Raw genomic sequence first — 15,899 nt, forward strand, 5'->3', positions numbered from 1 at the left:
TGGAAAACTTTAATTTGTTCTTATATATCCCTAAATTCCTAATTGAAATCAATTCCAATAAATTGTAGGTGCTCAATAGAGAAATGTAAAATTTAAATATATGTATTCAGTAGAAATTACTTTCATAACTTTTGGGGGCATTAACAAATTATAATTTAAAACCCCTCTTTGGAACCAACTAAATTAACCAGATCATCTTTTCTTAAAGGCACAAATTAAGAGGTGGCAAAACAACTATCATTTAGTGTGTGGGCTCACATTCTCCAAGAGGGCATGAGGGAATTTAGGAAGTCAGTGTTGTGGCCTAGGCTAAAGGGCCCTGCTTCCTGGGAGTTAACTCTGGTTATTGGACTGTGGGAGGGGAGGTGTGGCAGAGAAGGCGGTCAGCGGGAGCACGGGCACTCCAGAAGCTCCGAGCAGCAGCTCCTTATCAACTATGAGGAACTGTCAGTAACCTAGCACCCTGCACAGCTGTGCCAGTACAGACTAGCTGAACCGCAACTCTGCTTGCAGCTTTCTAGAAATTCAACTTGGTAACAACAGGAGATTGTGGTCACTTCTCTTTAGTTTATTACACAATTACAGACATAATATACAATACTCTAATTCCTAAATCCTACTTTTTTTTTTTTTTTTTCTGAGACTAACTGTACTCAAAGCGCCCCCTGTCTGCTTGGCTCATAATACAGCCTGACTCCTGGGCTCCTGGATGCACAGGTCAAAGGTTCCAATAAGCCTGACCATGGCCAGTGCTGTGGAGCCACTCTGTGAAAATTTAAATCACTGCTAAGTCATTCTAAATAAATAGTGAATGGATTGTTTCTGCCCCTAAGATGAAATGCCACATATCTTTTTCTCAAGCTCAGGTCTTCCTATTGCCACCTTCGACATCTATAAAGTATGGTGGGATCTTCACTGATTTGTTAATCCTGGGAGTGCCCCTTGTGATCCAGATGAGTCAAAACAAACAGCCAGGATCTCTTCTAAAAAGCCCATGATGGCCCTTCTGGCTGTGTCTCCAGTTGGTGCCTGGACACTGCCCATGTGCTTCAGGGCCATTTTGACCATTTGGTCTCTTTCCTGTAGGCTGGGGGGTGCTCCAGTGTCCTCTCCCTCTGCTCCTGATTTTAAGAACTGTAGGATATAGGATTGGACCATATTCCCATTCAGTTCAAGGGTTTTTTTGATACAAGGCAGATCCAAGGCACTGGCCAAACTCAGGAGGTGAATCAGTGCCTGGCAGATTTGGGTCCGTAGGCTGGCACAGTACTTGAATTCCAAAAAGTCTGTGGTGTCTTCGCTCTTCTGTAAGGCAGTGACCAATGCGTTCCAGACCTGAGCATACTGGTCAACAGACCCATACTGCTCTCTCTTGCCCGGGACGGAAAGGGCAGCAGCAGATCTGATGCGCACTTTGAAGTTCTTGCATGAGGTCACGACTGATGTCAGGGCGTTGTAGGCCTGGGAGGTCCATGGGGCTGTCCCTAGAAAGAATCCAGTCATTAAAACATATGCAGGCTTAGAAATAGAGGGGCAGAAGGAAGCACAAACACTAGTGCTCAGGACGGTCATTTTATGTGTTCACGTCATTCTCCCAATCATCCTGTAAGATCAAGGTGGCGACTGACTGTAGAATTCTAGGTAAGTGCCCAGGTGCCAATCCCCAGACCTCCCTTTTTCCCTGTTATCAGCCTGCCACATGCTTAGAGCCTCTGCTACCCAATATAGGGCCTTTGGCGATCCAGAAAAAGGCTTTTTCTCTGGGAGGATTCTGTCCCATGGGGTAAGGCTTCGTGGCAGAGCATGGACTGAACTGCAACCCCACCTGTCTTCTCAGTTGGGCACTTCTGAGCAGTGTGCACACCACACACTGCATGTGGCAGCCCTGTTCATGCAGCAAAAAGAATTATTTCCTCACTCGCAACAGCATCCAGACACTGCTCTGGCCATAGTAAATCACGCATTTTATTGCAAAGAAAAAGAAAACTTACAATTTCAAGAACAAGACGCCCAGATTTCTATCTTTTCTCCATTCTTGTAGGCCCTAGGAAATCAGCCTGCTTTCCTCTTTACCAGAGCTACTGCTACCCACTCCATTTTGGGGTGTCTTTACTCCTCAAGATGGGTGACAGAGTAGAATGCAGCTTCTCTTAACTCTCCCAACCCTTCCCTTCTTCTCTGTTGCCTCCGAAGACAGGCAAGCAGGCCCTTTCTATTTGGTAGATGCCACTGCCATTGACAATGGGCCACTGCTAGAGCTATGAGACCCTCACACTCCAACCTGTCAGTCACAGTCCTTTGTCAGTTTCTGGCTCCCTTTTCTTTTTTTAAGACGGAGTTTCACTCGTTACCCAGGCTGGAGTGCAATGGTGCGATCTTGGCTCACCGCAACCTCTGCCTCCTGGGTTCAGGCAATTCTCCTGCCTCAGCCTCCTGAGTAGCTGGGATTACAGGCACGCGCCACCATGCCCAGCTAATTTTTTGTATTTTTAGTAGAGATGGGGTTTCACCATGTTGACCAGGATGGTCTCGATCTCTTGACCTCGTGATTCACCCACCTCAGCCTCCCAAAGTGCTGGGATTACAGGCTTGAGCCACCACGCCCGATTCTGGCTCCCTTTTCTTACGTGGCTCCTAATAGCTCTGCTATAGATGCTTTCTAGTTCGCAAACTTCCTGCCTCTTTGGAGCTTCTCTTTCCTTCCAGGTCATGCAGTCCCCTCTCTCCAGGTCAACTTCTCTCTCTCTCTCTAGTAGGCTGAAGACAAGAGCCACATAGGAAGGCAGGTAGGAGCCAACTACCATTGAGGTGCCCTGGTTTCAAGGACCTCTTGGCTCTCCAGAAGGCAGATATCCACCTCAGTGAGCCCCAACCCCAAAGGTCACCCTTAGGTGACTTCCTCAGTGGAAGAAGCCAGGAGGCTACTTCTCCACGTGCTCCCAGCTGATTGGCCTGCCTGGATGCTCTGGGCAATAATAGGGAGCAGAGCCAGACTCCCCTTGCTTGATGCATGCTCTCCTCTCCGGGAAGACATCCTTAGGTTTCAGATCTTCTGAGAGAGAGAGAGAGAGAGAGAGAGAGACGCAATAAAGTGAATGCTGGCATTCAAAGTGAGCAAGATTTGGAGGCTCTGATCCATACAACTAAGCAGCTGCTGGTCCTGAATGACACCTCTAGGTGCACGGCACACCACTAATTAGAAACAGATGCCCTCCTTACATTTATTAATGGCATCCACTCTGTACACAGTTCATATGGGATTTCCAATTTATATCCCCTCTCATCCCAGTTTCTTCCTTTATTTTTTCTTGACTTTATTAAAACAATATATGCTACTATAGACAATTGGGAAAAGGAAAACAAAAAATTCTACTCATCCAGAGGCAATCACTGTTAATAATTAGGACAATTTCCTTTCAGTCTTTCTTCTATCCATCGATTGAGATCATTCTGTAGAAATGACTTAATACCTATTTTCGTTTAACATCAGAAGTATTTTTCCAGATTATCAAATTCTTATAAGTAATTTTAAATGGCAATAAAATATCCCATTATATATCCCATTATATATTACCTATAGGTAATGATGTATTTCAATGTTCCCCTAAACTTGTTTTCAGTATGTCTCCATTTTTTCCTAATACTATGACAAATAACATGTGACTAACGTTTTTAACAACAATGTAGATTGGTGTGTGCTGTCCCAAGAGGCTTTCCACCACAGAGAAAAGGGAAACTTTCTTACCTAATGGAAGGGCAGGATTTTTAAATACATTTCCCATTGCATAACAAGCATTCCATCGGACTTTCATGGCAGCTTCTGTTAGAACAGTGGAAATTAGGGCCTGGATAGACTCCTCAATGATTTCTGCAAATGTGGGTTTTTCTATATGAGAGGGCTGCAGAAAGTGAAGCAAATTTCCAAGGGCCCGGACAGCATTGCTTTTTACCTAGAAAAAAATGTAAAAGCTTTAGAAATCTGTTAAGCTGAGAGATGTTTCTAAAAGTCTGATTTCAGCTTTAAAAAAAACTCAGGAGGTCCTAGACTTCTTAAAGCAAGTCCTTGGAACTCTGCAAGGTCTTGTCTGGTTAACATTCTGAACCATCAGAAAGGTGAAGGTTCTACAAAACTCTTCTGATTATTTAATTATTTTATTTAGTGTTAGGACCTCAGAGAGAGCCGTCTTCCTTGTTTTACTGAGATGGAGTATAAGGACCAGGGACAACAGGACAAGGCTGGTTTACAGCAAGGCAAGGAGGAGAAGCTAGGTTCCATAATTCCAGTCCAATACTTTTCTACTGGACTAGCCCACCAGAATCATTTGGGGGAGGTTTTTCCTTTTGTTTTAAAACCAATTCACAGGCCCTGACCTCAGAACTTCTGAGTGAATTACTCTGGATAGGGCTTCCTGGGTGATTACCAGATTTTCAGAAGTAGTATTAAAGTGAGCACATAGTATGGGTCACGTACTGTGCTAGGTGCTTTAACATAAGGCATCTTTATATTCAGTGAGGTATATGCCACGACCTCCATGTTATAGGTGAAAAGCTGACCTTCAAAGAAGTTACATATAATATATCAAAGTCACCCCATTACTAAATGGCAAGCCAGGGACTGAATCCATGTTTGTCTGACCTAAAGTCCAGCCCTATGCTTTTTAAACTTATTAGTTTAACAGGTAATATTCAAAGCCAGGAGCTACTCATCTTTCTGACTTGCCAATTCTACTTAAAGATTTTTTTTTTTAAAAAAACAGTTAATTTTAAAAAGAACTTGAATATGTCATATAGTATGATGATGGGCACTGATATTTCTCAGGAGGCAGGAGACAGTAAAGAAACTGTACATGTGTGGAGTGGGCCATTTATAACCCTAAGCACACCCTCAGTTTGAACAGGGGTAACATTTGGTGGGATAGTCTGAGGAACATCAAGACACATGAAGCCACCACACTACAGCTACAATCCATTAAGTATCTATTTGAGAGATACTGGGTTTTGTTGTGAGTTCACCTTGTCTTTATCCTTGGATGCTTCTATAGCTGATCGTAACATTTTCAAGAGCAGAAGACCAGAGAACTCTTCCTGGAAACTTGGGTCTGGTGTTTCCCTGTTCCACCCAAAGCAGGCAAAACATGTTAAAAGGTAAATACACTTAAATATATACATATAAAATATATTCACTTAGTATAACCATACAAAATTTAGGAAAACAGTTGAACAAATCTGTTTAGATTATACCAAGAAACTTACAGTATGTATCTTTCAACCTGATAGTCCCACACCTAGGAATGTCTCCAAAAAAATCTCAAAATCCAGATATCATGCACAAAAATATTCACTGAATATAAAAGCCTACAAGCATAAAGCCTAAAACGAACGTTCAGTAACAGAAAAATGGTTAAATCACGATCACAAAGTGATAGTTATGTAATCAGACATAGGATTTATAACAAGTCAATAATAAAAGAGAATGCTTACACATTTTACATGTCACTCACACAGTGAAATAACAAAAAGCAGGACACTTGTGCATGAATAACAAGCTACCTCGGGGAGGGAGCCAAGGTGTCAGGGTAGAAGAAAGGCTTCACACCGAACACTGCTTTGTACTATTTGGATTTTTTTTAGTCTGTCAATATATTACTTTAAGAAATTTTTAAAAATGTATTTTAAAAGTACAGTAACCATTACTAAGGTTTTGCTTTTATGTTTTCTATAATGTGGACATAGTACTTATATCAGCATACAGCATTTTAAATACATACATGTCTTAATATATTCCTAATATATGTTAAGAACAGCTTATTAATTTTATTTTCTGAAGGAATATAAACCAAAACAAAGCAGGAAGAATGACTGCATAATATGGGGGAACTACTGCTGATTCTTTCATAGTAGCGATCGAAGACATTCTCTTGGGACCTTAGTCTTAGAAATCAGCTGTGGAAAGCAAGCTGAGCCACCTACATGTTGACAATCAGAGTGTCTGTCAGGTTGCCCAGGGACCAGGCTGCTTTGGCCCGAACATTCAGAGACTTGTCTTCAAGTGACATCAATATTGCATTTGCTGTGTCTGCAACAAATATGACATCCTGTAAGACAAAACAAAACACTGCTCTTACTTTAGGAGGTCATGCTGCTACCTTTGAAATTCTCAAACTTCTTTTCAGATAAATCTATAAGCATTCACAGCAAATTTCTACTTGGAAATCAAAATTCATCTACTCAATCAATGTACTGTTCTTATATTTTACAATTTGGACACTCAAAAAAAAATCCCAGAAGAAGCTCCCATGATTTTGCTATGTGCCATGGACATCCGAGGAGTCTATGGATTTTGCTCTTATGAACACTCTGTGCTTGGTTGATTATCATCTCAGGAAGTAATGTTCTGAGAAAGAAATGCATTTCCAAAACATATCCTAGGTACTACACACCTCCCAGTGAGATAAATGTCACAAGTAAGAGAGAAAGAGGGTATTATTTCCTTCTTAGTAAAAACTGTATCAGCTTTCTAAATGATGACTACCACCTGGTAAAGCCTCATTTCATTTTTATTGGATCATTCATTAATTTAAACATGTATTGGGCACCTAGGGTCCCAGCCAGTATGCTAATTAAAAATAAATGAACTAGGCATTACCATATATATGGTAATAAATATATGTGGTATATATAGAGTAATGCCTATAGTTGTTTATATATAAAGAATATAAACACTGTTGGAGTGTACTGGTGCGATCTCTGCTCACTGCAACCTTCACCTCCCAGGCTCAAGCAAGCCTCCCACCTCAGCCTCCCAAGTAGCTGGGACTACAGGTGCGAACCACCATGTCTAGCTAATTTCTTTATTTTTTGTAGAGATGGGGTTTCACCAAGTTGCCCAGACTGGTCTCAAAGTCCTGACCTCAAGTGATTCACTCACCTTGGCCTCCCAAAGTGCTGGGATTATAGGCATGAGCCACCATGTTTTAGTAGCAATTAAAGAAATCAGATTACAAAGCAATTTAGTTTCCTTTACCATTCAATACAGGAGCTCTATATTCACAAAATAGGGGTGCCGTGGACTACAAAAGGGGCACAGAACAGCTAAATAGGCTCACTCTGACCTGTCTGAGACAGGGAAAAAGCACATAGACTCCCAGGGCCCGCGAGGTTGCAGCTTTCACTAAGCGATTCTTGCTGTCATTCAGCCCGAGCAGCACTGTGATGCACAGGATCTGCCTGTCATTCTGCGATGAGAAGGTTGACAAGGGAAAAATGAGAATGAAATCACTATAAGCCAAAGGCTTCCATGAAAGATGTGAAATATCTGTGTCTGAGACCATAATCAGGAGTTGAACACCACTGCGACCTTGACGCTACCCTGGTAAACAGCAGGTTTAATTCAGATTCCATGATTACCTGAGCACCCACTTTGTGCAAGACACACACAGCATCTCATCATGTTTAACCTTTATAGCCATGAGAATTAGGTCATTTTTATTCTTTACCTCATTAAAGTTGCCTTCTTTATAGAAGCTAATTTATGTAAATTAGAATAGACACAAATACCACTGAGGACTAAAGAAAAAAAGCAGTCTGAATTCTGCTATGATCTGAATGTTTATGTTCTCCCCAAATTCCTATGTTGAAATCTTCACTCCCAAGGTGATGGTATCAGGAGGTGGGGCTTTTGGGAGGAGATTAGGTCATGGGAACAGAGCCCTCATGAAACAGATAAGCACCTTTATGACTGAGGCCCCAGATAGCTGCCTTCCGCCATGAGGACACAGCTCATATGGTGCCATCTGTGAGCCAGAGAGTGAGCCCTCCTGAGGCATGAAATCTGTGTCTGTCAGTGATTTGATCTTAATTTCAGCCTCCAGAACCATCAAAAATACATTTTTGTTCTTTAGAAGATACCCAATTTACGGTATTTTATTGTAACAGCTCAAAGAGACTAAGACAAATACCATATGTGTTGGGCACAAATCTAAGTATTTTCACATACTTTGCTGTTTTTCACATGACTGCCATCTTATTGATGATAACACCAAGTTTTAGAGGTTAAGAGTCAAAGAGCTGGCAAGTCGAAGAGCTGGGATTTAACTCAAGGGTTTTTTAACTTTGGATATGAAATCTTCCTGAAATCTCTCTGCCTTCCAAACTTCTGCTAGCCTTGCCTCTACCACCCACATTCCAATGCACAGGGGGTAACAGCTTTCCTGATATATTAAGGCTTCAAGTTTTCCTACTTGCTGTTCCCCAGTGCCCTCATCCCCAACTCAGGTAGAACAAATACCTTTTCATCAGAGATAATGCTGAATACTGGTTCAAAATGTAAAACAATCAAATTCTAGCTCTGGTGCTCAAGCCATGATTTAAGGGTGAGAAAACACCCTCATGTTACCGGCAGATTGCTGAAGGCCTCTGGCAAGATGGAAGACAGGGCATCACAGGCACTCGCTTGGAGAGTTGGGTGCTCTGAATTCTGCAGGGCTCTGGGTAAAGGACCATTCAGCATCATAGTCCAGAACATCACCACCTGGAATGGAGGTACAGGAAAAGCTGCAGCCCAAGACATGACAGGGGAACCAACTCGAAGCTAAGCAGAGCAGAAATGGCCTTAGTAGTGAAACACCTTTCCTTAAAGTAGCAGCTTTCTGTAAATGTTTTCATTGGTTCTTCTTCCACAGTGATGAAAAGGGCTTTAGAAAACAACTGCAGTGTGTAAGCCTTCCATTCAATACCTATTGATTAGGAGACTGCAGGCTGATAAAGTTAGGTAGCAACAGTGATAATAATCAAGAGGAGGCTGAAGATGGTGATGACCGTAACAGCAATAGCAGCCACAGCTAATGCTGTTCAGAGCCCATTTCATGCCAGGCATTGTTCCAAGTATCGTATAGTTACCGACTCATTTCATTCCTTGGCACAAATAAATGGAGCCTCTATCATTATCCCTACTTTTTCACACAAGGAAACTGAGGCTCAAAGAGACAATACAACTTGCTAATCAGCAGCAGGGATGAACTAGAATTCAGATCGGTTGACACTCAGCTAGAGCTTTTTCAACTACTTTGCAGAGTCTGTGTGATAATAAAATGTAATACTCTGTGTAAGGTTTCTAGCACGGGGCCAGGTACACAGTGGACACTCTTAAACTGAATAGCAGGTTCTGCTTTAAGCACTTTGAAGAACTACCTCATGTCATAGCCTCTAACATAGCCACGTATAGTTTCCTTTCCATGCTTTATACATATCCTGTGATTTCATGTTCATTTGCTAATCTCTGTGGTTTTCGTATGTGTTTTGTTTCTGTTCCATGGACCTAGACCTGGGTTTTGCTGTATATTTCATGCACCAGTTCTATCTTTCTCCTACTTTAGTTCCTAGAAACCCAGTCTGGGCCCTCCCTGCCCTACCCCAGAATAATGTGGACAGAAAGTGGTTGCCAATCTCCAGGATGGCCCACAATTACACTTACCTACTAATATTTACACCCTTTTGTAGTCCCCTCCACATTGAACAGGCTGACCTGGGTAACCAATAGGATGTTGTGGAAATGACAGCATCAAACTATTTCTAAAGCTAGGTCACAGAAAGCATTACAGCTCTGGCTTGCTTTCTTTCCCTTGGATCACCTGCTGTGAAGGAATCTGGCTGCCATGTCAAGAGGATATTCAAGCATCCCTCTGGAGACGTCCTCACAGGGAGGAAATGAGTTGAGGCCTTCTGCCAACAGCCAACACTAATTCGCTAGGTATACAGGTGAGCCACTCTGGAAGAAGATCCTCCAACTCCCTCAAGTCTTGCAGCCTGTCAGTTGACTGCAACACTGGGGGCATCTTGATCCCAACCTCACACAACAACTAAGCCAGAATCACTCAGCCAAGCCACTCTTAATTCCTGATCCACAGAAACTGAGAGAAAATAAATGTATACTGTTTTACGTTGCTAGATGTTTAAAGTTAATTTATTACTCAGTAATAGACAAGCAATACAGAAAACTTTCTTTCTTTTTTTTTTTTTTGAGGCAGAGTCTCGTTCTGTCACCCAGGCTGGAGTGCAGTGGCACAACCTTGGCTCACTGCAACCTCTGCCTCCAGGGTTCAAGTGATTCTCCTGCCTCAGCCTCCTGAGTAGCTGGGATTATAGGTACGTGCCACCATGCCTGGCTAATTTTTTATATTTTTAGTAGAGACAGGGTTTCCCCATATTGGTCAGGCTGGTCTTGAACTCCTGACCTCATGATCCACCTGCCTTGGCTTCCCAAAGTGCTGGGATTACAGGTGTGAGCCACTGCGCCTGGCCATGTCTTTTTTTTTTTTTAATGGATGAACAATACCTTAATGTGAACAGTCAAAAGATTTGGCCAAAGTCACCTGTTTAACAAAGGGAGAAGTCTGGATTCAAACCTAGTTCTGTCTGATAGCAAAGCTCAACTCATCTCCCTGCGCCTGTTATATGAAAGCTTTAGTGGCAGTCTAAGGCAGGACTAGGGTTAGAATTTTTAATACACTGCAAGGATGACAGAAATTGTGAAGGGAAAAGAATAGGCAAAATGAGGAGAGCAGAGGGAGCAAAGACCACCAGCACTGAGTTGATTTTGCTTTTGGCACTAAGTAGAAGGCTTTTTTGGTGGGTCACATGCCCATCATCCTTTAGAACCTTTAGGGGTAGCAGAAACAACCTGAAATCACAGGAATTTAACAGAATCATGGTGGGGTGGGGTGGGGTGGGGAGGCACAGGTAAAGGAATTACCTACTATGTGTTAGCATCTGTACATGTCATTCTATTTTTCAACAGCCTTGTGACTGAAGGGTTATGGGTTATTATTCCTCTTTACAACTAGGAAACCAGGCTTATAATCACATATTAATTAAGTGGCTGACATGGTTTGGATGTATGTCCCCTCCAAATCTTATATATTGACATGTGACTTCCAATGTTGGAGGTGGGCCTAGAGGGAGATTTTTGGGTGATAGGGAGGATCCCTACTGAATGGCTTGGTGCTATCCTTGTGTTAATAAGTGAATTCTTACTCTATTGGTTCATATAAGAGCTAATTGTTTAAAAGAGCTTGGCATCTCTCTCTTGCTTCCTCTGTCACCATGTGACACACCTGCTCCCCCTTCACCTTCCACCATGACTGGACACTTCCTGAGGCCTCACCAGAAGTAAATGCTGGCACTATGCTTCTTACATAGCCTGCAGAACTGTGAGCCAGATAAACCTCTTTGAAACATAAATTGTCCAGTCTGAGGTATTTCTTTATAGCAGCAGCAAAGAGATTTAAACAGAAAATTAGTACCAAGGAATGGGGTGTTGTTATCAAGACACCTAAACATTTGGAAGCAGCTTTGGAACTTGGTAACGGCAGAGGTTGAGAGTTTGGAAGGCTCATAAGATAGGAAGACAAAGGAAAGTTTAGAACATCTTAGAGACTGATTAAATAGTTGTAACCAAAATGCTGATAGAAATATGGACAGTGAAGGCCAGGCTGAGGAGGTCTCAGATAGTAATAAAAAAAGTATGGAGAACTAGAGGCAAGGTCACCTTTGTTACACCCTAGCAAACAGCTTGGCTGCACTGTGTCCATGTCCTAGGGTTTTGCATAAGGTTAAACTTAAGAGTAATGACTTAGGGTATCTGCTGGAAGAAATCCTAAGCATCATTCAACAGGTGATGTGGTTGCTTCTCACAACCTATAGTCAGACATAGGAGCAAAGGAATGACTTAAGGTTGGAACTTATCATGAAAAGGTTAGCAGAGCATAAAAATTTGGAAAATCCTGTAGTAGAGAAGGAATTCAAGTGGCCTGCAGAGCAACTACTTGCTAGACATATTAGCATGACTAAAAGGGAGCCAGGTGCTAACCAAGCTGTTTTCCCATAGCCAAGACTATGGGAAAACAGCCTTGAGGGCATTCCAGAAATCTTTGGGACAACCCCTCCAATCACACACCCAGAGGCCTAGGAGAAAAGTGGTTTTGGGGGCCAGGCCCAGGGGCCCCCTGCCCTGCACAGCCTTGGGACACTGCTCCTGGCATCCCAAGCCTTGGCTCAAATGGCCCCAGATACTGCTTGCTTTGCTGCTTCAGTGGGTACAAGCTGTAAGCCTTTAGCGGCTTCCAAGTGGTGTTAAGCCTGCAGAGGCACAGAATGCAAATGTGAAGAAGGCTGGGGAGCTTCTGCCTAGATTTCAGAGGATTCCCTAAGCCTGGGTGCCCACAGAGACAGAGCCCTCACTGACAGCCTCTACTAGGGCAGTGCCAAAGGGAGATAGGGGGTTGGAGCCCGCACACAGCGTCTCCACTAAGCACTGCCAATGGAACTGTGGGAATGGGACCACTGCCCTCTAGACTGAAGAATGTAGAGCCACTGACAGCTTGTACCCTTAGCCTGAAAAAGCCAAAGGCATGGGACTCCAACCTGAGAGCAGCCACACGGTCTGCACCCAGAAAAGCCACAAGGGCAAGGCTGCCTTGGAGGCCCACCCCTTGCACCAGTGTGCACTAAATGCAGGACATGGAGTCAAGGACTGTTTTGGAGGTTTAATGTCTATCCTGTTAGGTTTCAGATTTGTGTGGGGCTTGTTGCCCTTTCTTTTGGCTGATTTCTCCCTTTTGGAATGGGAACGTTTACCCAATGCCTGTACCACCATTGTATCTTAAAAGTCAGTAACTTGCTTTTGATCTTACAGGCTTATAGGTGGAAGGAACTTACTTTGAGTCACAGCTGAGGTTTTGGACTTTTGAGCTGATGCTGAAAAGAGTTAAGACTTCGGGGAACTGTTGGGAAGAGATGACCGTATTTTGCAACGTGAGAGGAACATGAGATCTGTGGGAGCCAGGGACAGAGTGATATGGTTTGGATGTGCGCCTCCTCCAAACCTCATGCTGAAATGTGACCTCCAACACTGGAGGTGGGTCTAATAGGAAGAGTTTGGGTCATGGGGGTGGATCCCTCTTGAATGGCTTGGTGCTGTCCTTGAGGTAATGAGTTCTCACTCTAAGAGTTCGCATGAGAGCTAGTTGTTTTAAAGAGCCTGGCATCTCCCTCTTGCTTACTGTCTTGCCATATGACATGCCTGCTCCCCATTTGCCTTCCACCATGATTAGAAGCTTCTAGAGAGGCTTCAAGACAGGTAGATGCTGGCACCATGCTTCTTGTACAGCCTGTGGAATTGTGAGTCAGATAGACCTCTTTTCTTTACAAATTGCCCAGCCTCAGGTATTCCTTTTTAGCAACACAAAATGGACTAATACAATTATGTTCCCTAAATTTGATCACCTGGCTTTGGATAAAAAATCCTTGGCTCTTTCCACCATTTTAGTTTGTCTCTTGGGCAGGCTGAGTAACCAGACTAGGTTTTATGGAAAAAAATTAGTTTTGCCATTGCTAATGTTACACATAAGCCTACCACATTCTAAATTGCAAACAAACTGAAATGTGAAAATAAAACCTATTTATACTGGTTTCATGTTTTCCTGGATTATAAAATCTAATTTTTGACACTGGAAGAAACCGTATCATCTACTCCACTTATTACTGAGCTTCAAAATAAAACTGCAACTGAAACACTAATAAAAGAAAACTATGAATAGACATTTATTTACCAAGAAGACTGGTATTCTCTGATCAGGTGCTACGGTAGACTCCGGTTTATACTGCTGTATTAAACCTGTGCCCAGTTCTTCCAGAAGCTGCCAAGAGAAAAGAATTATCAAAGCAGAGTATTAGAACTAACAACTTAACTTTAGTTTGGAGATCACCTTGAATCAAGGGGAAACATAATTTGCAGCTAATTTTCTTTCTTTTTTCAGTCACTCTTTTAACAGAGGCATTTTTTTTTTCTATATCCTGATTGGAAATAAAAAGGATGAAAATAACTTCATCTCTTCCCCCCGAGCCAATCTTCAGAGGCTGTGCTGTTACACTTGCACAGTCTCCCTGTGCATTCTTTCAAGAGGCATTCTTTCAAGGACTAAAATCAACAGCTATATATTGTTAATGTGTTACTGAATTAATTCTTGGGGTTTACATGTAAGAGCTGAAAACAGAAGAATGTATGTCTTCCTTACATGAAAACCCTTTAAGAAATCTCAGAATTGGAGGACATGTGGCAGAAGAATATAAAGTGAAGTAAAGGAAGGATTTAAAGTGAAGAGAAGGAAAATTACCTTTGCTCCATGAAGCTGAATGGATGGATCTGCTTCCCCCATGCACTTGCAAATCACCTCTCCAAGCTCCATCAAGTAGACTTGAGTCATTGAAAAGTAGCCCCTTGCCAGAAGAGCCAATACCTGCAAAGAGAGCATGGAATTAACCCTCTAAGACCCAAGTGCAAGGCTGCAATATCCAGAAAAGTGTTATTAGATTTCAGAAACAGGGCTGAAATCTACTGAATGAAATTAAAAACCATAATCTTTATTTCATAACATCAATTGACTGTATCAGTTTTATGGTGCTTTAGTATAGGACTGTTTGTTCAGTAATGTAATCTCATTTAAGTCTTGAAACTATTCTTTAAAGTAGGTATTAATTGAATTTTACAGCTAAAGAAACTAAGCCTGACAAGGTTAAAGGACATGTTTCATGTTGTCCAGTTAATTAGCAGCAGACCCCAGGACCAGGCCTAGTCTCAGATCATATTTGTATACAAAAAGCAAACTCTTTTATTTAGGATTTCTTCCTTAGAAGGAACAATTATTTTGTTTCTCTAAGCAGATACAACACCAAGGAGAAGCTTAAAGAGAATTAAACATTTAAGTTGCAAAAATCAAAAATTAATTGTGTAATTTTTCACAGAATTGTTCTACAATCTATTACATCCACCTGTCATATAATGATTGGAGTAAAATAATTTGCAATCAAAGAACAAAAAGGAATGAATCTGCTCTTTTACAACCAAGGAACACCTCCCGAAAACAAAACAACAACAAAAACAAATACACCACCCATACCTAAAATACACCTCCCACCAACATGACTGATACATGGCTTGGTTTTACCTGCTCACTCCTCACGGTCACTCTGAAGAATGGTTACTTACATTTCAGAGATGAGGAAATGAAACCTCCTACCTGCAAGGCCTCCAGTCGCATGGGGGATGGTTCGTAGGTGCTTCCTGCTGCGTAGCCAGCATCGCTACCTGAACAGGAATCCTCTTTGGGCAGTATGACAGTGGAAATGCAGAGTCGAATGAGCCAGCAGGGCTCTGAAGACCCCTTAGGTGAGCTAACTGATGTTTCTTCCAGAGAGGGTCCTGCAGGGGCTTTCTTCCACCAATCAGGAGGGCAGAGGTGAGGGGTTGCTGAATTGCTATTACTGAGTCCAGAAGAACACGGCTGCTGCAGAAGTAGCTGGACTTCAGGTAAAGGTGCATGGGTGGACACTATAGCTCCCAAGAGTGTGAGACTTGACACACGAACATTAACATCTGTCAAAGGAAAGCAGAAGAAATTTATCACCATGGGAACAGCTACCATAAAGATGGTAGTTATCCCTGCAGGCAATTAAGAATTAGTAGTTCCTTGTGTAACCTGAATCTAATTAAACTTCTAGACCTCATTTCCAGTTTGGAAATACACGGGACAGGAGAATAAGTTAACACCATAAAGAAACCATCTGACAAATGGAGAATGTGATTTATTTTGTTACCTTTGGTGACAGAACTTAGAGTTTACAATCTATAAGACAATTGGCTTGTATTCTTTTGTAAATCAGTTTGATATAAAAAAATGGGTGGAGGGACTCTAGATTTAAAAAGACTCACAGTGACATAATAACTAAATTGCAATGCATGCACCTTGAATGAACCCCAGATTTTAACAAGAAGCTATTTTCAAAAAACTAAAAGCTTTGTGTCTAGACTCACTTTTTTTGCATGTGATATCCAGCTGTTCTAG

General features: G+C 42.1%; 1 protein-coding gene across 12 annotated transcripts in view; it reads right to left on the bottom strand.

The window, feature by feature from the left end:
• Positions 1–547: 547 nt before the first annotated feature.
• The window catches only part of HEATR6 (HEAT repeat containing 6), a 36,436-nt gene continuing 21,084 nt past the window's right edge, over positions 548–15,899 (bottom strand). For 3 of the 12 annotated variants that reach the window (XM_008997035.5, XM_002748326.6, XM_017972519.4), the window contains 9 exons: positions 15,075–15,430; positions 14,172–14,294; positions 13,608–13,694; positions 8,396–8,530; positions 7,113–7,235; positions 5,971–6,095; positions 5,014–5,110; positions 3,746–3,950; positions 548–1,484 (listed from right to left, as the gene is read on the bottom strand). In XM_008997035.5, coding sequence (XP_008995283.3) covers positions 913–1,484; positions 3,746–3,950; positions 5,014–5,110; positions 5,971–6,095; positions 7,113–7,235; positions 8,396–8,530; positions 13,608–13,694; positions 14,172–14,294; positions 15,075–15,430 — 1,823 coding nt within the window. In that variant the 3' untranslated portion in view covers positions 548–912. Of the gene's footprint in view, positions 3,053–3,745; positions 3,951–5,013; positions 5,111–5,970; positions 6,096–7,112; positions 7,236–8,395; positions 8,531–13,607; positions 13,695–14,171; positions 14,295–15,074; positions 15,431–15,899 lie in introns of all 12 variants that reach the window. The other 9 variants (XM_078373807.1, XM_008997037.5, XM_078373809.1 and 6 more) reach the window with 5 other exon arrangements.

The sequence above is a fragment of the Callithrix jacchus genome, chromosome 5 (genome assembly GCF_049354715.1).
Source record: "Callithrix jacchus isolate 240 chromosome 5, calJac240_pri, whole genome shotgun sequence".
In the NCBI taxonomy this organism is placed as follows: domain Eukaryota; kingdom Metazoa; phylum Chordata; class Mammalia; order Primates; family Cebidae; genus Callithrix; species Callithrix jacchus.